Here is a 25,433-nt window from a genome sequence, read left to right as displayed (position 1 = left end):
CTGCGAGTCGCCATTGAATGTCGAGAATCACATTTTCAGTTAAATAAGCCCCAAAATACGAGAAATAACATTTCTTGGGGAGGTGGCAGGCTGATTAGCCAGTGAATCATATTGGGGTTTTTTGCATGAACAGATCATTACAACAAGATGTTTGCGGAGAAGTGGGAAAACGAGGAGGTGGGGGGTGTATTTTGCTGAAATGTGGACAGATCTGAGACAACAAGGAGAGGGGGGAGAAGTTTGTGGAACAAAGAAAGACCCTCTCTTCCATGTCTCTCTGCGCCTCAAATAGTTGGCACCTAGTTTTTGTTTTGTATTTCTGCTCACACAGGATAAAAAGAGGAAAGAAATAGTATGCAAGCACACACACACACACAGCAGCGCTCACACATGTACAGTATACACACACACAGTGGGAAACTGGAGAAAAGAGAGTGAGGCAGCTGTGAAAACATTGCTTCTCGGTATCTGAAGAGACTTGAGAGGAAATATGGTGCAATTTTTTACAGCTTTCAGCCTGTCAGGGTGAGTAAAGCGAGCCCTGTCCAGTGGACCTTTACAGTCCACGCAAACACACACACAGAAATGCACACACAAACACACATCGAGCTCCTAAATCAAAACCCTGGTGTCACTGAGTGGGTAGTAAACATTTGCCTTTTGCTTGATTTGAAACAACTTGTAGATTATTCGTGCGTTCGCGCAATCTTTTTTTTTCTCTCTTCTCAGGCTAGTCCGTGGCCTAATTCTCACTCCAACACAAACAAGTGATTTCACGTTGGAAAACCTTATCACTGCTCTGTTTCGGCACCGGGTAGAAGCTAAACAACATTCTTTTTTTACAATTCTTTCTTTGGGAAGAACAACGCGCACAGATCACTCGCCTGCATCCACTCCGGTACGTGTACGTTACATTCAGGAACGCAATATATGAGAAACAATTTAGCCGCCGAATGTAATTTATTTCCTTTGTACTTTTATTCTTTTTCTGTAACAAATCAAGAGAGTAGGCATTCGTTTAGAGGGTGCGCAACAATGAAAAACCAGACATTGCATTTCATTAGGGGAAGTGCTCTCTGGCTCTTAAATGCGCATTCTTTGTTTCTCTTTATTATTATTTTTATTTATTTATTTTTTGCCCTATTCACACAATCAGCACTTCAGATTAAACTGACACAATCTCCTGCCCGAGACACACAATTAATCACGAGGAAGGGTAAGCGTCTGCTCTCCCCGGGTTGCGTAACACCTGAAAGAGAATCCGATGGCGTCTGCTTCACTCCCACAGTCTCTCCCTCTCTCTGCCTCCTGCTCCCTCCTCTCTTCCATCATTACTTTTTGCCAGAGGATAAAGACTTTGCCTTGCAGGCTTCGTATCAAAGCACCCCCTCCCTCAAAAAGAAAACACACAAAAAATGAGGTAGTTGTCTTTATTCTTGCAATCCCTTTCGCACTTTTGCCACTCTGCAAGCCAGCTCTGGCATCTGCCTCCTCCAAAGTCCCCCCCCCCCCCACTAACCCCTCTGATGTTTTAGAAACAAATTGCTTTGTCCTCACGCTGAGTTCAGCCAAAGAACACGAGTGTTGACAGCTATGGTCTTTTTAAGAGGAGAGGGGGGGATTACCGCATGTATGTATTGAGGTGGATTAAGACTTTGACGCTAATGAAAGATCGTGACAGGAGTGGGGTTTTTTGGGGGTGGGGGGTTTGGGAATTGGTCAGCAACTCTTAAGCTCTGATAATGCGTACGAGGCCGAAATGAAATCGCCAAAAGCAGGGATAGTAATAATCATAATAACACAGAGGAGGGGTTAAGGAGGGAAGAAAAAAGCGCAAACAATCAAGAAATGCCCGCAAAATACTATTTTCACTCCCAAACCATCTGTTCTTGGTTATAATCTGCAGCTGCTTTTGATTAAGATTAGAGGCCCGTGATCTATTAAGAGAGGGCATGAGATTTTAAAAATAAGGATGAGCGATTTAAACAGTGATTTCAGGGGGTTTGGAACAAGGTGAGGTGTTTGCATGGATGCGTGTGTGTGTCCTTGCTTCATCTCCAATCACTCAGGGATTAAGATGATTTATGCTGCCCTGGAGTGACTTCACATTCACAATGTGCAAGGTGATGGAACCATCATTCATCTGTCTCCCTCTTTCCTTCTCGCTGTCAGTAAAAAAAAACCTAACTTGTAGAGCTCTTCCTCTTAAAGCTAAACCGTCTACAAAGTGTTGATTCTCATTACCGCCGATGCTATTTAGGCTAAGTGCATTCGGCGTAAACAGGAGGATTCTGGGTGTCACAAAAAGAGCACTTCGCAGACTTACCGTCGCACTCTTATGAAATAACTCGCAAAGAACAGTTAAAAAAAAAAGAAAAGAGATGCATCACAACCAGTGCACACACGTTCTTGTCAAAAGCCGCCATCTGCATTTCTCACAATGCTATCTGACCGCCGGTTTGCTGCTAGCCTCGAGCAGAGACGTGGATGTTTACAGAGGTTTGGCCGCTCTTCTTGTTCCTTCTTTCTCACTCATCCGATCTCGATGCTATCAGTACATTAAACTGCCGTTGTCAGTTGTTATCAGTCCCTCCTCCACCTACTAGCAAGCTAGGAAGGTGGTTATCATCCATTCTAATCAGTGATAAACAGAAAGCAAGCCAGATTGTGTAGGAGACCTTGCGGATGTGTGAATTCTTTGTGGATGAATGCCACTGTAAGCTAGCAAATTATGGCACTGCAATATGTGCTTCGCATTGAAAGGAGAAAAAAAGGTGTGTTTTAACCAAACACTGTGACCTTTTTCCATTCCTGAACTAAAAGTTTTGCTGCTTATGCCAAGAAAATAGAAGATAAAGTTCAAACGATGCGTCTCAAACTCATGTATCATTGCTGAAAGTTAAATGGATTTACTCTTCAACACCCCTACTACCTCCTAATGTGGACTTTTGTTGCTATTTTCAGACCAGACAGACACCACCCATTCCTCCTGTTCAGCAGAGCAGAACGGCCACATTTCAGTGAGGTGATAACTACCTTTTTCAACACGTAACGGACTGACAATAACTGATAATGTCCATTTAATGGGTTGATGACAGCTGAAAAAGGTGCCTGACTCTAAACCCTACGTTTGTTGTGAGTGTCAGACTTTTAGTCTTCCACCTGAGTCCTTCTTTTGTCTCAGGTGACATCACTTGAAAGCAGTTCATCAGATTACACTCGGTTCCCTCCAGGAGCCAGAAAACATCCAAATACTTTTTTGTTTGCAGCCCAGAGGTTCGAACAGAGTTTGATGTGAATTACCCTTTAAATATTTAAAGGCCGTAATGAGCAATAATGTTTACGGTTTGGAGAGTGCTGAGAGAGGGCAAACAGATGAAACGAGACAACTACCCTAAGAGCAGTTCGAGGACGAGTTCATCGCGGCAGCTGTAACTGGATAATGACAGTAACTTGTTTCCCAGCAGCGTGCGTGAACCCAATCTGTCACTTCCAGGAGATTTTCAAATCCGAGCTGTGCATTTGTGTGTGGGAAGCAGCCTAAACAGCACTACTCTGGATCCCCCAGACCCCTGTGCATACTGTAGCCTGGTGCAAGCAAAAAAGAAAAAAAAAAAGCACCGGAGTAAGCCGAGCGCATTTTCTCATAATCGTTCAAAACTTCCAAAGCCAGCTAAACACCTACAGCACCTTCCTGCTTACGTATGTACACAGCCTGAGGTCGACATCTCGCCAGCAGCATCTCTCCAACGACTGCTCAAAACACCTCGCAGTGAGTTGCAGGCGATGCAATGTTTGTAGAAGTTTGCAAAAGCTGATCCCTGGGCATAGGCATGTATAAAGAGATTGAATATATATCTATTTTTTGGGAGTTTTTTTGCATCCTCAACATGAGCCTTTATGCACATTTGTGTGCTGTTCAGTATGCACCAACTAGATTTGGATGCTTTGTTTTGTCATTTCATCAGCGGCAAGGGGATCTTTTGTCATCATATCTTCTCGTTTCTTTCTGCTCACTCACTCGTAACACCTGATAAAAGTCGAAGGGCTGTTTGAACCTGCGATAACAGGGAAAAAATTAACACAAAGTAATAAGGAATAAAAGGAAAGACAAACGACTTCGAAAGCAGTTCCTTAAACAGCTCTTTGGCTCTCTGTAGATCACTGCTCGCTAGTTTTCCACCACTTAAACTCAATCCTCCCTGCGCCCTGTGTGCAGGCACTTCTAGTCTTACAAACCTCGGCTAAAGTGATTGCCTGAAGCTTAAGTTTGAACTGCAGAGAAGATAAATGCTATTGTTTTATCCTTCAAGGTAGCCATTAGTCTGCGGGCGAGACTGCAAACAAAAGGGCAGGAAACAGACAAAGAAACACATACTTTGCCACAAGTGCACAAAAAAAACAAAAAAAAAAAAAACAGGTGTTCCCTCATTGCATTTGTTCAAGGAGTTAATCTTATTGTAAACCCCAGAAGGAGGGGGGGGGGGAGACAGTCACCAGGCTATATCACTCATCAAATCCACACCACATTTGCCTTCATTGTTTGGCTGAAGGTGTCGGGTTACGTCGCGCTGACTGTGCGTCCCTGCCTATGTGTTTTGGCTCCTGGGCTCTCTTTCCTTTTGTGGTTTTAAAACTGAGGCTTTTGACTGCCACTTTGGCCACTCTAATCATCCCTCACAGGAAGTTGTGCACGCTCAGGACTGTAGTCATCGGAGCCCACGCATAACTAAGCCGCCTGCTTTTGTGAGGTGATTGCGTTGCATTTAGAGGCTTGAAAGGACAGCTGCCACGGTGAATGGCACACAAAGGATGGGGAGAATTCTTCCTTCTTTTTTTTTTGCTCCTTGTTTTGTGACCTCGGGTTAAGAAATATTCACACACACACACACAAAATGGAAAGAATAACATCCACACCTGGAGGAAGGGCGGGATCTAATATCTGAGCACGCTTCCTTGCCTTTCACGACCAGGTGCGTTCCAAGTCGCAAACAACACGGAGGAGGGAGTGGCGTGCAGTGATGGAAACAGGGCCAGGTGAAATTTGTCAAGTCACGGGCTCGAGTTGACGCCGCACTTCAATTACCGGGTGCATATTCATCCCCCAGCATGATGGAAGGGGGGTGGGAAATGGTGCATTGTGCCCCAAAATAATTCCCAAGCTGTCAGCAGAGCCAGGCAATGTTTTGCCTGCTGCGACTCACGACATTTCATTTTAGCTTCGAATCCTCGCATTCCAAGATGGGAGACAAGGTTATAGAGGAAGGAAGCGAACGAGAGAGAGTATTTATGAAAGGAAAACAAATAAGGGCCGGCCTGCTTAGAAATCTTGTTTTGTTAAAGCATCCAAATGCTGTGATTTTTTCTTTTTTGTATATATTTATGCTGTTGTTTGTGACTGCAGATACTATATGTAGGGGAATAAAGTGTTTACACTGTGAGCTAGGAGAGCACTAAAGCCCTTAAATGGGTCAACAATGCATAAGCAAGTAGCGTCACACTAACAAAGGAGAAGCAGACAGAGTGCAAATATTGGCAGCACACACACTTACACACAGGCAGTTTTCTCGTTCTGCACACACACACCTACAAACCATACCATTTTCCCAGCCACGTGAATGCGCTGAATGCGAATGCGTGCCGTTTGTCTTAAGTAGGGTGAGCTCCCGGCCTTCATAAAACATGTATGGTGCTAATGCTGACCGTTCTGCGAATTTCTCGCCAGGGAAACTGCTTTGATGGACTAAATGGACGAGCCTTTGTAAAGAAAAAAAAAACGTCTGTTGGAAAATGCATTAAGTCATTCTCAGCGACTTCTGAGAGAAGCGCGGAAGGATTGTTCAGGGTAAGAAAAATAATGAGCATTCTTCCTCCCTGCGAAATAGAAAAAAGAGGAAGAAAAAAAATCATACATCTGCTTTGAGAGAGGATTTTTCTCTTTTTTTCTTTTCGCTGATACATATATGGCCAAGAGTTATTGTGTCCATGAGCACAGTTCCTATTTAAAAAAAGAAAAAGTGCAGCTGAATGGAAATAAGACGGGAGAAAATAATGAAATTCCTCAGCTACAGCAGCTCAGGAGGATATTGTCCCTCCAGGTGAATGGAGGTGTGCACATCCATGCATACAGCTGTATATAGAGGTACTTGTGATGCTTTCGTGTGTGTGTGTGTCAAAGTGTTTTGTATGCAGCCGTGTCGCTCTTTTCGGAGCGGTGTGTGTCGGTGTTGTGAAGCCCTCCAGCATCACCGATGTCAAAGGTGGCAGCGCGGGCCCGCGCGGAGATCTCCAACGCGAACTGTGCCACAGGCGGGCCGGACTGTCCCACCCTGTAGATCGTGTGTTAGCTTTTCATTTCAGTCCATCCTTCCCTCCCTCGCTTCGCTTTGCTCCCTCCCTCCTCCCTCGCTCTTCCACCATATGAGACACATTAATTGTGTCCTCAAAGAGAGAAGGCGAGAGAGAGAGAGCGGAAGGATAATCCCCCTTCTTCCATTGTTACACGCTTTCATCTATTTTTATGAGGCGAAGAGCAGGGGAGCGGAGGGTTGAGAGGGGAAGAGGGAAGTAAAAATAAGTTCTGGTGGGCCGAGGTAGTCTTGTTGCACCGCTGAGAGCATGATGCATCTCTACTTGGATTCGAGTGCATCTATGCACACACAGACATGCTCGCACTAACAGCAGTTAGAACTGATTTCCTCCACTTTCTTATCCTGCCGTCTTAAGCATTTGTTAACACTTCTTTAAATGCTTAATTGATAATTTATGATTATCTATAATGACTGATAATAAGTAATTATCGCAGTATCTATAGCTGGTATGGTAAGAGTTTAATAGACGATACAGTATAACGTAAGTGTAATGGTGTGATTCTGCACCAATTAAGCCTCTTAAAATGACATAATGTGTTTGCTTTTATTACACGTGGCCAAAGTTTCAAATAGTCAGGTGTCTCCACAAATAATGAGACAACAGCTCCATATTGAGGCTGCTGTAAATCCACTGGGTGGTGTCAGTCAGACAGCGTATGGCTTGCAGAAGTCTTGAGCCACCCCCTTTATATTTTCCCTCCAAGGGAAAAATATTTCATTTTTTTCTTGCATTATTTTGTTTGTTAAGCCACTTAACACTGACCTATGAATCATTCAAGGATAAAAAAAAGTAACAGACAACTGAGCAAAGAGCCAGTTTTAAATTATATCTTTTAAATTGTGTCTTTAGGAACTTTGTTACTAACAGCATGTTTCTATTTCTTTAGTTGAATCTGTGAAAAATGACAAAGATAACACAGTTTGACAGAAATAAAACAGTATTTTTGCAACAAAAATGTGATTTCCAATGAGCTGTTAGCAGAAAAGTTCACCTTTCTCTTCGTGGCGTGCACTGTGTCCTTAAAATATTTGAGGAAACTGGACAAGTGGAGAACAAAAGAAGTGGCAGGTCTAAAACTAGCAGATGAAGGACCTGAGAGACGCATCTGCCTTTCTGTTCATCCAACTACTATCACTGTAGCCTCACTAGAAATGGTCTCTGTGGAAGGGTGGCTGTGAAGAAGCCATTATTGCCACAGTCCTGCCTGCTCTCGGTGTATGAAAATGATTAAGAAAAGGAAAAAGGGAAAGCATGTCAGATTGCAAAGCAACTAGCCTAAAAATCCACAGCAATAGGTTTGATAACGTGTTGTTACAATGGAGGCCAGGACAGAGTCTATACTCAACTGCAAAACACAGTGGTGGCTCTGTCCTGTTCTGTTGCTACATTAAAGTCAGTTTTGTTGGGGATCTTGTCAGAACCGTTAAAATACTGAACACAGAAATAACCACGAGATTTTGATCCATCGTGCAATTCCTTCTGGAAAGTAACAACGCAGTAAAAGAATCCCTAGATAGAAAAACACACAATGGAACTCAAACATTTGCGCAATATTATATAATGGTCATGTCACGGATAGAGCGCTGGCTGTGAGCGCAGGAGCGCCACTCACCTGCTGGGCTTTGTTTGACAGGCTGCACCAAGACTCAGTAAAAAGTAAATACAGATTCTACACATAAAGCTATTCTAGTAGAGTCCAAGAATAGAAATGCAAAGGTGGAAATGCACATTGCAAGTCCCCTTTAAGGCCCAGGGTTTATTCCTGAACATTTCATCATTTCCACCGTCAAATGACGTTCACTCAGTTGTCACAATGAGAAAATGATGCTTGAGATTTACAATTATTTTGCTTATCAGCAATTTCCAGGCAATACTGACAAAGATGCATAGCTTTAGCATGGGAACGTTTCACAATGCATCTTAAGGTCATACCATCCATACACTCCACACAATACACTGAGGCCATCCTATCACAAAGAAGCACGCACTGATTATTATTAGTTGGTTTTTTTTTATTCAATGCCTGCAGCAAGCAAGCATTTGTTTCCCTGTTTTGACAGTTTTACAGCATTTAGCCGTGCATCTGACTCATCAAACCAGCCCGATTAAAGACAAACACGATGTCAAATTCCTAAATAATGCGACCTAATTGCTATCAATTAGCGGTAGCAGCAGATATTGCTGGCAAAGCTTCCTGACAAAATCCTTTTCCAGAAGGAATGCCAGTCCGCAGCCGTGCCTACTGGAGATGTGGAACAGCAAGCTGCTCTGTAAATAGACACACGTGGGTAAACTCGGACGAGGTAGCGAGACGAGAAGAACGAAAATATGGAAATGTATTTCTTTCTTTTTTTTCCGTATTGCTTTTCACTCCTTTAAATGTGAATGAGCGGCAGAGCTGCGGGTGGCCAAAAAAAGCACAGTGTGACATAAGGTCAAAGGTTAAGCTACTGGCAGGCTGGGTGCCACACATAAATAATGTGTAAGATAAACAGAGGAAGAGCTACAACATGCATGAGTCAGCTCGTGCACAAACACAGAGAGGGGGGAAAATACACAATTTGCATTTTCTAGCTTAAAGGTCAAAAACAGTGTCACTGCTTATATTCAGGCTGAAACTATGTCTCTCACAGCATCACAGCCTCACACACACACACGGAGTCGCAATATCTTACAGCAATTCTGACAAACTTTCTCCAAAATGAGAGCTACATTTTACAGTTCATGTACCGGCTACAAGTAGGTTACATCCCATTCTGGACAGTTTAATTTGTTCCCTGTTCACCTTTTCTTTTTCTTTCTCTGGGCAAAGGTTTGCCTGGTTTTTTGCAATCAGTGCGGCATTCCTTGCATGCAAATGAAATTGAAAGTTTTCAGATGTGTGCAATGTTGAGCAAGAAAGCAAGGAAAAAAAACCTACAGGAGGGCTATTACGCTTGCATTTCTGTCTGCATCTCCTAACCTCAAGATTTGACGGAGCGGGGTGGCAAGGGGCGGTGTTTGCACACAAAATATGTTTGGCAAACACATGAATGAATGCATGAGGAGCCGCGGCTCGGCGTCGGCCTAAAGAACGTGCGAACACCTGAATCCTGTATGTTTGTGGGGTTTTTGGATGAATTCCCTGAAGTGAGAAAAGCAAAAATACATAAAAATAGGACCTTAATGCTTTGTCTTTCTCAGTATTCCTCTCAGATATTGCTTCAGGTGTGAAGCTGGCGTGCTGCAACACACGCACTCCTCTGACCTTACGGTCTCGTCATCGCGTGCTTGAGAATCCGAAAATGCGCAAATAAATAAATGAAAACTTGGCGAGTTAGGATTATTGTCATGCCTTACGGGCAATCCTCCTTCCTCGCTGTGGACCTCACGCTGGGAAAGACACGGCACCCACTGTGTCCCAGTGCTGCACACCTGATGTTCCAGAGTGCTCGCTCTGCACAACTTCTGCACCTCGGCGCAACCGTGCACGGAATCTTAACAGGATGCTTGGACGCGAGAGAAGAAAGTTAAAAAAAAGAAAAACAAGAAGAAGAGTTAGAGAGGAGGGTAAGATCAGGGCAGGAGGTGAGGAGGGAAACTGAGCAGAAGACGAGAGCGCCCTGAGACAAACGTGGTGGGGGTGGAAGGAGTGGAATGGAGAGTGGAGTGCAGGAAGCTTTTGGGTGGAGGTGGATGTCCGGGAGGTGTTTAATTCTCTGCGTTGAAGACCGCCCCATCCCAGTTTTAATCTCTCTGCTGCAAGACCCGACTCGCCCGCTTTATCAAGTATGTGCATCCGGATCGGAGGAGATGACGAAGAAATGCAACCGACTGCCAACTCTGAGGCGCGAGTATCCTTCCACATTCCTGGCAAAACAATATGGCTGCCTCTCTCAGTTGGGGGAGGGGGGGGGGGGGGGGGGGGGGTCTTATTGGAATCACTTGACTATGACACTTTAAAAACGCATTTGCCACGTTTTCTGTGTGTGTGTGTGTGTGTGTGTGTGTGTGTGCGTGCGTACACCATACATACAGAGTCGATCTAAAATGGCTCCACTTTTTTCTCTCTTAACCCAAATGGCCATTGTGGTTGTGTAATGCTTCTCTGTGTATCGGTGTTTGTAAGCCAGCTAGAATGGCTTTTGTAATCTCTGTCAGGAGTGGGTGTCAGTCTGCCCCTGGCTTCACAAAACACCACAGCAGCAATTCCATTATCCACACTCAGACAGCCACAGTGTGTGTGTGTGCGTTTAGGTGTGTGTGTGCACGACGTATGTTTTCAGTTTGTGGCAGGTTGCTTTGTAAGTTACATCGCAGGTAGTGATATTAGAACCATACCAACAAATCTTTTCTTTTTCACGTCTTACAACAAATCTCTCTTAATTACATCTTCTTCCACATTTTAATTGATTTAGAGCAGGGATGTCAAACATAAGGCTCAGGGGCCAAAATAGCCCGGCAAGGACTCCACATCGCCCCTATTGAATCCCTTTAGAAAACATGAGAGAAGGCAAAATATTTGTCCTTTTAATGCATTTTCATAGGTTTTACAACTTAATCGTTACTGCTAAAGACCTCCCACATGGCTGTTCAAACACTAAAGTTATAGATAAAAAAATTCAATGATTGAAAATTTCTGTTTTTTCACTACTGTAGAAATGTATATTTTGTACAATGGATACTCAGTAAAATCAATTAACTAACTACAACTTTCAGTTTTATAATTGTAGGACAGTCAGTTAGCTGTCGCTAACAGAACTTTTTCACCACTAAGACTGGTGCTGACAGGTTTCTTTCATCTACAACAATAGCACTTCTTAATCATGTAATAAAATGTCCTGTTGAGATTCCTTTTTTTATGTTAACATATCTCAGGGATTAAACATGTAGTTAAACTTTTTCACACTGACAGAAGGAGGAGCGTCACTGGTTTGGCTCACTTGAGATCAAAGTGGTCTACATCTGGTCCACAATGTAAAATGAGTTTGACATCCCTGATTTAGTGGATTGGTTTGCCTCTGTTTGCCTTTCGCTGTCTCCTGTTTCCCTAAAGAAATTGCAGGCAGGTGAGTTTAATTTAATTTGTTCCCCCCAAAAACGTAAAAATGACATAATTACTTTGCACAATTAAATCTTTAAATCATCTCCCAACTAAATAATCCCATTATTTACCTTTGAGTTGAAATCGCTGCTTCTGTCCACAGAAAACTAACCTCATGCTTTTCTTAAACTGCATTTTTTCCACGCTGTAAGCTGGGAGAAAAAAAAAACACTCCGATGTACATCATTAAATTTTCTTCAAATAAACCGTGAAGTCTCCATAATGACTTTAATTGTATAGCACGTTTCAAAACACAGTTACAATGTCCTTCACAGTTTGAATAAAAGCCACACCATTAAGCTACACATTCAAACACACACACACACAGAGTCACACATTCATTCCAACATACACACTTTCATACGATTTAACAAACTGAGGGAATGATTAAGGGGAATCTAACCTAAAGAAATTAGTTCTCAGGAGCCATTTAAAACAAAGCACACACTCGGCTAACCTGATAGGCCGAGGAAGGCTTTTCCAAAGTTTGGGCGCTACAACCTTATAAACATGACAAGGCTGGAACAGTCAGGAGACCTTGATCAGATGATCTGAGTAACCGGCTGCCGCGACAAGCTGTCAGTAGCTGGATATATATAATGTGGCGCTTTATACACTGTAAAAAGAATAACCCTATTCAAATAAAAAAAAAATGATGTCCGGTTGTCACATGCAAAATATTTGGCTTTATAGAATCCAAATTGAGTCACTTGATATGACCTGATACTTTTATGTTGATATAAACAATATTACTAGACTTGACTGAAACTTTAAATTTTGCATTGATCCAAATTGATTTTTTTACATGGAACCATATTTTAATTATTGAACCAAGCTAATATATTGAAATTTAACCAACCTAATGTATTCACATTCGAACCAAATTAACATGAACTAATATGTTTGTATTGAAGCCAGGTAATTGATTTACATATATTCAAACTATATTTTTTACATTTCATTTTATTTCAGTTCAAAAATGCTCTGCATTTCCTATAAAAAACAAGACAGTTGGCCAACCAATTATTTCAAAATTATTTATTGTTCCAAACCATTTTAACTATAATCAATAGAGAGGATTAGTAATATACAGATTTAGTGCTACGGCAGAAATGATTAGAGAAATGTTTGTTTTATAAAACCTGCAATCTTTTGAAAACCAGTATAAAACCTGCAACCTGTCTAAAACTGGCATAAAACCATTATAAAAACTCTTTTTAAACCAATTTGCAAGTACTCAAAAATGTTTATATGTGCACTGTGCCTGTACAATGTAAAAAAAATAAAATAAATCTACACATGTATCAATGAAATCAACTTAAATCTCCCTTTCAAATGGGTGTTCTTATAAATTTTGAATGTAGAATACCACTGCAGGCCAACCAAGCAAAATAACCAAGCACACATGCACATGCATGTGCACATACACATGCACACATGCATGCAAACACACTACTGTGCAGTGTTAAGTTCACAATTAAGTTTGCGAATCTTAGAGGTCATCTTGTTAAAGTCAAGCTCCATCATAATCTTTTGAAGAGCCTCAAAGGTGAACCTGAATCCTCGTGGATATTCCATATTAAGAGCATAACAGAGTCCAAAGACCATTGCCACTCCAGCTGCCACAGAAGGCAACTCATTCAGGACTTCCACACCATCAATGATTATCCCGATGTCTCGAGGCTGATGTAGGAGGCTTGAGTTGTCCCTGAAGACGAAGAGTGCCATGGTGGTACTCTGCAGCTCTTCCTCAGCTTCATCTTTCTGGGATATCTTGAGGTAAAATATGGAACAAAATGTACAAGTGAAGAACTGAAGTCTGGCACACCTGATAAATCTTTGACCATAATAAACTACTATTTTGATAGTTGTTTGGTCACAGACTATTAGAACAATTATTTGCCTAATCAGATTGTGAATTGCATAATCATTAAATTAAATCAATAGTGGAACATTTTCATAAATGTTCCACAAAGCCCAAGAAAAAAAAAGAAAACAATACAGAACCCTAAGATATTAACTTGATGAGTTGATTAATCGTTGCTGTCCTACATTAATCACTGCATTTAATAGCAGAGTTGTCAAATTTACATCAAGAGACAGAACAGATATGGACATACCATGTATTCTTTTATCAAGTCCTCAACACATCAGCAAGGTGAATGAGAGGATAATGAGGGAGAGTCTAGATTATTATGAAATGTTTAAAAAGGATGTGCAGTGTAAATGCAAAATGATACCTGTTCAGATTAAATGAAAATGTATGCTTCAGCCATGGAATGGATGGAGCGATCTGTGGTTCTGAAAGCATACAGAAAAAAAAGAATAATGTTACTTCTCTATAAAACACATTACATAGAAAAACCAAGAAATACGTAACATGACATACCAAACAGTCTACAGACCAGCCATTAGCGACTAAGTTTGGCATAGGGTCAATTTTTTGCTGTTAAAATTACAATTTCTTCAGAAAATGCACATTTTTCCGAGCCGCGCCTGAAAGTCAATTGAAGGAATTAGTCTTATGTCACTGATCTTATATGCTGGCTTGTTATTTCTGTCTCTAAATCATGCACATTAATAATTATCTTTTGCGCTCGGTGTACACACACATAACACAGATATTTATATGAAGAGAGACAAACGTGCGCGCACAAACACAAGCTTGTGTCTAGAAACCGCGAGCTCACCAGAAAAATTCAAACGAAGCGGAGCACGGAGTTATACTATGAATGTTATGAACTATGAACTTATGCTAGCTAGCTGTATCCACCACCGATGCATCGTGGTAACGCTAGCTAGTTAGTATACTGGTAAAAAACGGCTTTTTGCCTAACTTGCATTCCCGACTGTGATGGTCGGTTTCTGGTAACCAGTTCTAACGTCGCGCCGGATAGCTAGCTAGCTTATAGCTAGCAGCTACAATCATGCAAAAATTAGGGGTGGCTGTCGACCCAGCTTAAATGGGGTTATTTTCTGCAATTTTGGCAATACAAATTATAAAAGCTTTTGTAACACACTTGGCTTTACTTACGTTTATTTTCAGATGAAATTAATCAAAGATGTGACACGATGTTTCCAGCAGCCATGCAGAATAAAAATGGGTCCCGGTCTATTTCTGGTGGGCGTGTTCAAGTGCAAATCACTTTGACTCAAATTAAAGATATTATCTGTTCAACATGAAAAGAAATATATGTTTTGAGAGAAATCAAAAACTTTGCGTTGTGTCCTTTGTACAGATATTTAGTTTCATCCAAATCAAAAGTGGTATTTTAAAATGCAAAAAGAAAGGGTTTCACAATCAAATCAATGATTTTATTCTGTTTTGAATGGCACTTATTAGATTGAATGAATGACTGCATGTTAGACTTTTTTCAGTGTATGTTAATAACAGGATTTTAAAGTGGATTTCATTTGGAGCCAGTGAAGGGAAGCAAAAGTAGGTGTGTTATGTGACCTGCTGCATTCTGCATCAATTGGAGACGGACTATGAAGACTGTGACCTGCGATGATCAAAGCGGGGAGAAAATGAAAATATGAATTAAACAGTTCATCGAAGCCCAGTCGAGCTTAGTGAGACTCAACATTCAGATGTGGGTCAAAGATGATACCAGCAGATGATTTATGTAGCTCCGTGGATGCCAACGGAAGTAAATGAGAGAAAGTTTTGTTTCCGGCACTTTGCTTGAACCAATCCTTCATCGCAAACATAAATGAGCCTTCGCCCGCTCCTTCCTCGGGTTTCTCCAGTTGGTTTTTAAGAGCAGGTATTCCTCGAGCTTAATTCTGTCAGCGTGCTGCGGCACTGAAGTGAAGGCTGCACTGAAGGGGCTTCAAAGTCCAAATGTGCCTGTGTGAGGAGAAAGATGGGATCACGGATGTGACACTTGGGTATGATTTGAATACCTGCCTCCTCCACCTGAGCAGTGATCAATCATCTCTGTCTGTCAACCGCCACTCCCTGCCGGCGACTCCATAACCTCCATCCTTGGCGTTTTCCTTCTGTTTCTCTCTCTCTCTCTATTTTGTTGTCTGTTAATTTTTTTTCCTCGCTATCTCCTGGTCTATTTCCAACCTCCCATTCATTTCTAGGCTCCTGTGTGGCGTGTTACTCATGTACTCTGTCTTGCCACTCATGCCTCTTTTTATGTCCCCCCCCCCCAGTGTTTTTTTTTCTCACATCATCACACCAGGTTCTCTTGTTCTTTCTATCTCTCATGCTGTCCCCTTGCCTGAAGATATCACACACACTCTCAAAAAATAAAAGAAAATAAGGGGCGAGTGGTTAGGGACAGATGGAAATGAATGAGAGACACACGGCACGACTGGAGGCGCGCGCAGAATTTAAACCTTGCTGCAAAATGCACAAGCGCCCGAATAATTTATAGGCTTTTTTAAAGATGTAACAGATTATCATTCCCTTTCATTCCTTTGCTGACTTTAATTTTCGGATTAATGCTGTGGTGTTTTTACGCCGTGACCTTGGGGAATGCACAAGCGGGAGGCGGTGGGGTGAATATATTGTGTAACATGCTGATTGATAGCACGGCTCCCTTCCGCTGAGTGATTTTTTTTCTTTTTTTTTACACTACCAGTTACAGAAACACACACACACACACAAATCTCGCCACCAAGTTGAGGGAAATCAGACCTAAGACCAGCGCTGCTGCCGCTCGACTCTTGAAATATGAATGGTTTTAATTAAACAAACTCGCTTTGCCATCTGGCCCTACAATTGGGCCTGCCTAATGAACAGCCTCACACACAAACACGCACACTATTAACCAGGCAAAGCGGCATTCCAACGGGTAAAGCTTTGGAAATGGAGAAACAACAACAATGAAGTGATCTAGTGAGGTGCTTCACAGAGCTGGAAAATGACTCAGTGGCTCATTGCGCCGAATGAAGGGTGGATGTGCGTGCGCGCACGCGTCTGTGTGTGTGTGTAAGACGACAAAGAGATGATTTTTGTCTAAAAGTGGGCATTTGAGCGTCTCTCTGTCCGGCGTTTGCTTTGTACTTGGTGATTTTGTTAGCAAAGGCTCAGATGGTGTTTGTTCTCGCTGACTACCTGATTGATAACCGCTGTGATGCGCCACTTGTCTGTCCTACTCTATTGAACCGACTAGCCAATGCTAAATGATGATGTTTGTAATCCAGCGGTGGTACCCCGAGATTTCTCAGCAGGACAGACAGGAGAAAGGTAGTGCTTGGTCTGTGTGTGTGTCTGTGTGTGTGTGCTGTGGGTGATTGTCTGCCAGCCAATGCAGAAAAGAAAACGTGGGAGGCATGCTAACATTAGCAGCCAGTAGGACGTGCTATCACTCTCTTAGAGGCTACAATAAATTTGCGGTGCTCCTCTGCCTCTGCGTTCAGCACAGGCGTCAGCCTCTGTGAGATCTGCACTGTGATGCAGAGGTGAATAAAAAGTTGAGTCAACGATCTCCTGCAGGTACAAGTCAGGTTATACGTTAGTTATACTGCGCATATCACACAAGCATTGTATATTTCTTGAAAACAAAATTCAGGCAGAAAATACAAAGTCTATTAACACTGTCCTGTCCTCTACATTCTCAACGTTCCCAAATGGTCAGGTCAGATAGCTGCACCTCTCTGGGAAAGGTTTCTTCCTCTTAAAAGAGAGTTTTTTCTCCCCACTGTTGCCAAATGCTTGCTCATAGAGGGTCTTCGAATTGTTGGGGTTTCTTTATATTACTGTAGGTTCTTTACCGTGCAACATGAAGCACTTTGAGGCGACTGCTGTTGTGATTTGGTGCTATGTCCACATACAGTAGTATCAGCAGGCCTTGCTAACCCCAGCATAGCCACTGCCAGCTCAGTGTACATAACATGGTTTGAATGCAAAAGGTGAACCTTAAAAGTAAGAGGTTATAGATATATATTAGCAATTTTGTAAAGAAAAAATATATGTATATAATGTGATGTTGTGGATCAAATGCGATACATCCTTGGCAGCGTGACCTACAGCAACAAGCACATCACACTGCATAGCTGCACTGATCTACTGAAAAATGTTATTACATCTTCAGTGCCGGGAGCTGCTCAGATTCATGCAGAGCCTTTACAAAAAAAGAAAAAAAAAAACACTTTGCACACCTCAGACACGTAACTCATCATGAAAGAGCAATGTGGAAGCATGTTATTTTGAAGTGCACTTGAACTAAAAATTGAAAAATCCTCTGCCCCCCTGGCGATGCGGCGATCAATAATAGAGCACGAGTCTTTGACCTGCCGATAACGGCGTACATCTGGAAGGGCTGTTCGACATCCATAACGGCCTAATCGGCTGTTTGACTCCAAATGTTTATGAATATCTGATGAGCGCCGGGGTAAGCTTATGAATAAGTGAGGATGCGAGGGTGCGAGGAGGAGTGGGGGTCCAACTGAGCATCAAAAAAAGACCAAGACTTCATTGAGACGTACCGAGTGGCGTCTCTGAGCGATACGGAGGCCCAAGTATAATGGCAGCAAAATTGAATTATTTTGCGTCCTGAGCAGGTAACTCGCAAGTATGAAATTTCAGTTTTGTTCAGCGGCGTTGGGAGAGGTGCAGCAAAACTTCCTATCGCTTCCTGGCACAGACTTTTTGGATGTCTCTCAGGCTGATCAAGCAGTGTGTGTTTGAGGTCAACAATGTGTTCATATTCCCACGATGAACTCCCTGTTCTGAGTCAGTGTGGGAAGAATCTGTCTTGGATGGAGAGGTTGATTGTTTTTTGTTTTGCTTTTTTTATTTTAAATGTTTTTCTTTTAACGCTCCCCACGGAAAGAAGGAACCCAACAGAAAATAATAAAGTTTGCAACATGACCTTGATGAAGGAGATGAGGAAAAGAAAACACGGTCCCTCAGCACATCTGTGCAGGGTGGAAAGAAAGGAAGGACGGGGAAAAGGAGGCAGGGTGAACACACAATGTGAGTGTGTGTGTGTGTGTGTGTGTGGTGGGGGCTACTTGCATGCATGCATTCATGAATGTGAGCAGCTGCGGTGGAGGCCGATTGTTCGTGCGAACATTGATCGACAACGAGTAACCGAGAGCTGGAAAATGCTCCGAATCGAAAAAAGCAGACACTCGCTTTTGTCTGCATTTCACCCTAACACAAAGAGACGGCAATCAAACATGATGGATCGATAACAAGGGGGGAAAAAATACAACAACTCTCAAATCCTCAGTTTCTAAAGTTGTCAAACAGATACTAATGCTTCCAGGGGCAAGGTTGAGATTTGGGCCTACTATAGGACATAGCCGTTGCATTACGCACATAAATGTCTGCAGTTACATAGTTACATGCCGCTAATGATGCCCTTGTCGGCAACAAGTGCCACAGCAAGCCATCTGCTGACTTTTGTTTTCCTTCTTCCTCGTAATGCCCTCATTTTCTAAAAAAAAAAATGGAAAAAAAAGGCATGTTTGGGGGGTGGGGTGGTGGGGGTTAACACTGAGTAAATGCGGTGCTGATGCTTTCTGTGCGAGCTCCTGCCACAACACGAGAAGGGATGCTAATGACCGCAGAGGCTGAAGCAGTTTGCCAATATTTAGCCTAACCTTAGATGATTGCATTTACTTTACACTTAGGTATTTAGCTGATGCCCTCATTCAGAGCGACCTGCCATAAGTGAGCAAGCAGGGACTCGGCGGTGTCCTCAAGGACGCTTTAACTGGAAGCACAGAGATGCTTTTTTTTTTTTCCTCCCTCTCTCTCGCTCTCTCTCTCTGGGACTGAATCACAGGACCTAGACCAATTATAGTCTCTCAGACCACAAGGCCACCCCGCTGCCTACCAGATTATATCAGCTCATAGCCTCGGAGTACAAACTGTGTAAGAACTCCAATTTGTATAACTGTGCTGCAAAAGAAATGTGAGATGTAGAGGCTGATTTTTTAAACAATATCAAGCCAGCGTTCACAAGCGCTCCCTTTTCTTCCAATCACACATGTGCTGTTGCCTTGCCTTTCTCACACACGCACACACACCAGTTCAGCCGATCTCACTAAAGATAGCAGCAACAGCGGAGAGTGTTGTTTCTCTTAGATGGAGACTGATTCATGAATTGACCTTGACTCTGTTCTCCAGCAAATCTCCTCTGAAGCGTCAGTATGCTTTTCACCAAGCTGAGGAATTAGCGAAAACATGCACATTGAGCTAAGAAGTGAAACTGGTGGGCATATTTGGACCAGTATGAGAGCTCCTTGGGTATCAAACGCTCCATCTTTGGTTTAATGCATTTCCCTATTTGTGCCGTATTTATTCTAAAAGTGGTTTTACTCGACAGGCTCCTTAACCGGATCGCTATCGACTCACCCCCCTTCCTGTAACAGAAACCAAAATGAAACGATCCTTTTAATTTAAAGACTTATTTGGTAATTTAATGGGCACTCGTTGTCGGAAAATTGAGATTTTTAATATCCACGAGGTAGCCTTATCAGCTCACATGCTCACATCAAAGTGTTTCAAATCCCCTTCAATCTGTGTCGGGGCCGAAATTTGAAAAAGCTCACTGTGGACACTCCGGTATAACGGCCTGTTTGATGTGCCCATCTGTCTGATTTGACTAACTTTCTGTTGCTTGTCTCGAGTCAGTGCAAACACCATAACTAGACATCGGCCCTTGAGGTAGAACCAGGTGTTTGTCCAGGCTCCACCTTGTGGATGTAATGGTGCTTGTGTTGACCGCACTGATTTAAAATAAGGTAAGGGCATCATCCGCCTAACAGCTCCATTGTAAAAAAGAGAGGATGTGAATCTTTAAGCCATTTGAATATCCTTATCCTAAGCTGCAGTGGGGAAGCCTCTGCACTTAGGCTTAGCACTCTCAAGACAGCTACTCCTTGTTAAGCATCGCCTCAGACTCCTAGACTATGAATGGGACCATTACCCTCATCTCTCACTGCACATCCAGATACACACACACACACACACACACACACACACACACACACACACACACACACACACATATATATTTTGGCTTTGGTAGGAAACTAGTTCAGGCTAGCTGTGAGAAGAAGGTTCTGCAAGAGAAGAAGCTTTTACAAAGGATTTTTTTTTTCACTCTGCCACCGCTCCCGTCCACTCTCTCTAGGCTGGAGTCTTTATGCATTACAACACACGGATCATCGGTTCGATCCCTTAATTGAAGCAAAATGAACTCCTTGGTGAGGGCCTCGAGGCCAAACACAAATCACAAATCAGTGCAGCAGCTGCCTGTACAGCTTCTAAACAATTCAGAGTATTAGCCCCCTCCCCGTTACACCTCTTTTACTTTATCTCAAAGAATGCAAGGCGAGCTAGAGAGCGAGATCTTGCTGAACACCTATCCTCCCCTGCAGCTGAGATCTAGCCTACAAACGGAATTCAGCGGGATTTGTAAAACGGTGCAACAAAGCAACAAACTAGAAGGATAAAGACGGCCCTGAAAGGTGGTTGATCTAAAAGAATTCGTCTGCTACATATTCCCTCTTGTAGCCCCTTTGATCAAATAAGCCTTCTGTTTCTGAAACAGAGACCTCGGTTTTATAATAAATCCCGGACCTCGTTGTTCATACAATGTACACTGAATGAGCTTTAGGCTTCAGCAAAAAATAGTTGCATCACAAGCGCCACACCACATCCATACCCTTGGCACAGAGAAATGTCGAACTGACAACAGAAGCATTTTAGCACAAAAAAAGAAGGAAAGAAAGAAAAAGGGACGCTCGTGTGTTTCTGCACTTTGCTTGTGATGCTTTCTACAGCGTCCCGCTTGGATTTCTCTAGCCAGTTATGTGCATGTGTTGTTCCTGTGTCTTAACGGTTTCTACATCTCCTTTCAGTGTTTGCCCCTACCATTTTCCATGTGCTCTGCCTCACCGACACTGCCATCCGGCGTTGTCCTCTCGTAGCTGTCCTCGGGAAGGGGAAGGGCGCCCAGCCGGGGGCCCGACGAACTCTTGCTGCTCGGTGTCTCCGACTCATCCAGGCCGCTGTCGTAGCAGCTCTGCAGCGATCCCTGCTGGTGAGGATCCTGGGGCTGGCTCACCACCGAGAAGGTCACTCGGCGAAACGGCTACAAGAGAAACCAAACGGCCGAGGGTCACTATTAAAGGGACTTCTTTACTTTTTTTTTTTTTCAACTTTTATTATTGGATGTCAGCTTGGGAGCGGGATCCTTTGGAAATAGAAGGGATTCAAGTCAGGATGGCAGGGACATAGGTTAGGAAAACAAGGGAGGCTAGGATACGTAGACTCAGTGAAGGCCATGGCTAAGGGTATTAACAGCTACCTTAGCAACCAAACTAGCTCTAATGCCACCCTCAAAAATAAAACTATGATCTCTTCTATCAGAGTAGCCAAGAAAGAACTACTTTGCCTTTCTCTAACCCTGAAAACTTTCAAAAGGACACAGAAGAAGCTGCACAAAGGAGTCTTTCACAAGCACGCTTAGAACTCAAGGGACCAAGGAGACATGGTAGCTAGCTAGATTTGTGTGTTAAATACAGCTAAAATGGAAAGAGGGAGTGGGAGTGGGGGAATGGTGGTGCATCAGCCTCATTCACTTGTTTACTTTCCCACTAAAACGAGGACAAGGTGAACAAGCTTTCAGCTCTCCGGGAGGTCTGATTCGCTGCCAGAGAGCGAAGGCGCAAAAGGCAAAAGACGGGCGCACACAAATAGGCACACCCACTTGACAGCATGCGACTAAGTGCGCACGTACAAAAGGCTTTTCTTGATGAGCTGTGGGTTCACGCTGTCAATATGCGTAGCCCGCTCTAACACATTATTGAACAGTGTCTTGTGTTAAGCAGTAACAGAGCATGTCATTAAAGCCGAGGCCTCTTTCTCACTGTATCAGCCTGATTTTCTTTTTCCACTCTCCGTGTCTCCTAATCCCCTGCCTTAGCGTTGTACAAAGGTAAATGGCAGAGAGGAGAAATGAAAGAAAGAATGAGCGCAGGGCGAAGAACCAAACACCAGGCTTGGTCATTACCAGAATAAATGGCATTACAAATGGCTAATGCCGTTAATTAATTACATGCAAACACTGTCGGAGCTCGCCTCTGGTGCAGCACATCTTCTCTCTTGCACCTCACTGGACCTCATCACCTTCTCGTGTTCTCCATCTCTTCCGATTTTACCCCACGTCCCACGCACACACCTCTACACACAGACACATACTCCTCCTTCTGCTCTCCTTGTTTCCTTGTTTCATCATAAGAATATTACACAGGGACAGAGGCCCATTACTCAAAAATGTTCTCTTCTTAAAGCATTCTCCCTCCATTCGTTCCCCATTCGTGTCACCTGATGAAGTACAATCTATTATCAGCCACGGTTGCCTGCACTTTGAAATTTGCACATCATGCGTAACTCATCTAACACTGTCGCTCAGTCTCAGACGCAGATGTGAAAGCATCGCGTCAAACTCCTTCTGTCAACAGATATTTACACGTGGCAGAGATCCATTAACTCAAAAACAAAGTGTTGAAAGGCCAGCTTAAAGGGACAGCTCACTGCAAAGTCAAACATTTTGATCCCAATTGCCTAGTTTTGAAGAAATCAGCTCTAAAAATGTTTCCCTTCTGTTGAGTAGACGCCAATAGCCTTGCGGTCCACAAAAGACAAAAATAAATAAATAGATAAAAATGCTTTAAAAAAAATATACTCAGCACAAATGTCTATTGTCAGGACCAAATTACCCAAAAAAGAAAAGAAAACACACTTGATTTTGCCGAAAATACCAACTGTATCCCACCCCCCAAAAAAGCATCTAGCTTGGTGATATGAGGACGAGCTTGGCTGTGATGTTGGCCAGCTACTTGGTTCTTTTGACTGGTGCATCTAGACGTTAAGTGACATTGCTCCTGAGTTCGGACATCCGAATTCCGATGTATCTGGAGCGTGGCATGAAACATGGACATAGCAAAGGCCATCAGAGGACGATAGCAGTGGTTACATAAACGATAAGATAAGATAAACCTTTATTAGTCTCACACGTGGGAAAAGATTACTGGTCTATTGGAAAATGGCTTTCTAAAATGACCTTTGTACACTCTTTCCTGCTCATGGGCTCAGTCACTCATTTTTAGGTGATATTAGAATAAAAATTAAGTATATTTTGTAAGTTATTCAATAGAACTCGTTAGCGACTCAGACTGTGGATTTACAGTCAGACCCACCATCTCTCGACGCATCTATTGTTTGACAAAGCTCATCTTGAGGAATCTGAGGGAGACTTCAAAAGAATAACTAGCAATGTCACGGTAACTACGTCCATTTTTTTATACTGTCTTTCACTTAGAAACAATTTGCTTTGAAACAAACTCGTAGTCCATTTCGGACATTCCAGGCTTCTGTTATCTAGGTACCGTACTCTTGGATGTACTACCAGTTCATGTCTCAGTCAGTGGTATCCTATCTTCTCATGGTAGTCGCTTCAGTCTCATGCATATAAGTTGAGAAAAGTCTATCTCGGGTCCCATCCGCCAACAGTCACCAAAGGTTATTTGGCTCAAAGTCAGTTAAGTTGCCAAAAGTTTCTGGTCACCACATCACTTAAGATCAAATATAATTACTTACACTTCATTTATCAGATTTTCTTTCCTTTTTTTTCTTAAGTAACCAGGCCATGATTCTATGACAAGAAACACTTATGCTGAGTTTTTGTAAAATCTACTGTTTTGGGCTCCAACACAGTGAGTGCAATTCACTTCTATTATATTCAAGAGATGTCCAGCATGTCTACAGATAATTTCTTGCAAATTGAGACCGAAACAGCGCAGCACTACAGGTCACGGTCAAAAGCTGTAAACCTGATTTTGAGGTGAACAGTCATGTTTTTTTTTAAGTGGACCTCTCCATCATTTAAACTCTTAAACTTAGTTTAAGAAAGTTCTGCCAGGCACACAGTGTGGCGTATTCTCTTTCTGATAATGAAAATTTCCCACAAGCCACTGGGAAAAAAGAGCTTTTTTTTTTTGCTGAACGGGTGTGTGTATGTGGGCAAATTTACATATATTTATATATTTCTGCCTGGTTGTCTTTCTATGGCTGGCTGGCTAACACAGCAATCTTGGCAATAAATCATGTTTCCATGTAATTACAATCAACACTCAACAAATGAATTGGTATAAATATTCATGCAAATTTCACTTGGATAGTCAAACATTTGTTGCATAATTAAAACCGGAGCCCAGAAGGAGAACTGCTCTCTATAAGTGTAATAACACTTGAAGAGATGTTAAGATATTAAACCCTGTTTTCTTTTTGGTTTGTTTGTTTGGTTTTATTCTATTTCTTCAAAACACTTGTTTAGTGAGAGGTGTGTGTTAACAAGTCCATTTGAGCTAAAAAAAAAAAAAAGCACTTTGTCTGGATCAGATTTAGAGCAGTGCCATAGTCCTTGGGAAACACGGTTTTCTAATGATACAAATTAAATGACTGCTGCCTAATGAATAGCAGGCGAGATCGCGGCAAAGAAAAGAAACACTCCAGCCGGTGCACGCCGAGGAAAAATTGAGTTTGTGGGGTGGGGTGGAAAGAAACTGACTGGAAGGGAGAAAAGAAGGAAAAAAAAAAGAAAGGAAAATGAACAAATGCATGTTATTCACCTGAATTTCCCCCCTTATTTTCACTGGAGGGAACGCAAGATAGAAAAGAAAAAAAAAACCTAATTTGTTTGCAGACCAGAAATGGAGTTCATGCAGAGATCGCCGGAGGCTTTGGATTAGAATCTGCAGCAACCGCCGCCGTCTGCACAGCAACCTTCGCTCCCTTCATTCTGTGTCTTTTAAATAAATGAATTTTTTTTTCTTAAAGTGATTCTTTCTCTGTGGTTCCCTTTTTTTTTCTCAACTTCTTTTTGTGTGCCTACATCTAGGTGCGTGCTTCGCTAGTTGCCAGCACAGGAAAATAAATAAATAAATAATTGTCCAGCATGCTGTGTGAAATAACATATGGCTTTCTGGTTGTCACGACCAA

The 25,433-nt window shown here is 42.5% G+C and overlaps 1 protein-coding gene across 8 annotated transcripts in view; it reads right to left on the bottom strand.

Moving 5' to 3' along the window:
* pcdh7b (protocadherin 7b) overlaps positions 1 to 25,433 on the bottom strand; it is a 119,050-nt gene that overhangs the window by 43,305 nt on the left and 50,312 nt on the right. For 3 of the 8 annotated variants that reach the window (XM_024806343.2, XM_004562689.4, XM_004562692.3), the window contains one exon: positions 21,303 to 21,522. The exons of 2 other annotated variants lie outside the window; for them this stretch is intronic. In XM_024806343.2, coding sequence (XP_024662111.1) covers positions 21,303 to 21,522 — 220 coding nt within the window. Of the gene's footprint in view, positions 1 to 12,478; positions 13,229 to 13,695; positions 13,757 to 14,489; positions 15,306 to 21,302; positions 21,523 to 25,433 lie in introns of those variants that run through there. 3 more of the 8 variants (XM_004562690.4, XM_024806347.2, XR_013096898.1) reach the window with 2 other exon arrangements.

Source organism: Maylandia zebra, linkage group LG3 (genome assembly GCF_041146795.1).
Source record: "Maylandia zebra isolate NMK-2024a linkage group LG3, Mzebra_GT3a, whole genome shotgun sequence".
NCBI lineage: Eukaryota > Metazoa > Chordata > Actinopteri > Cichliformes > Cichlidae > Maylandia > Maylandia zebra.
Note: the sequence above shows the minus strand (reverse complement) of the source record. Positions and strands in the feature narration are given on the sequence as shown.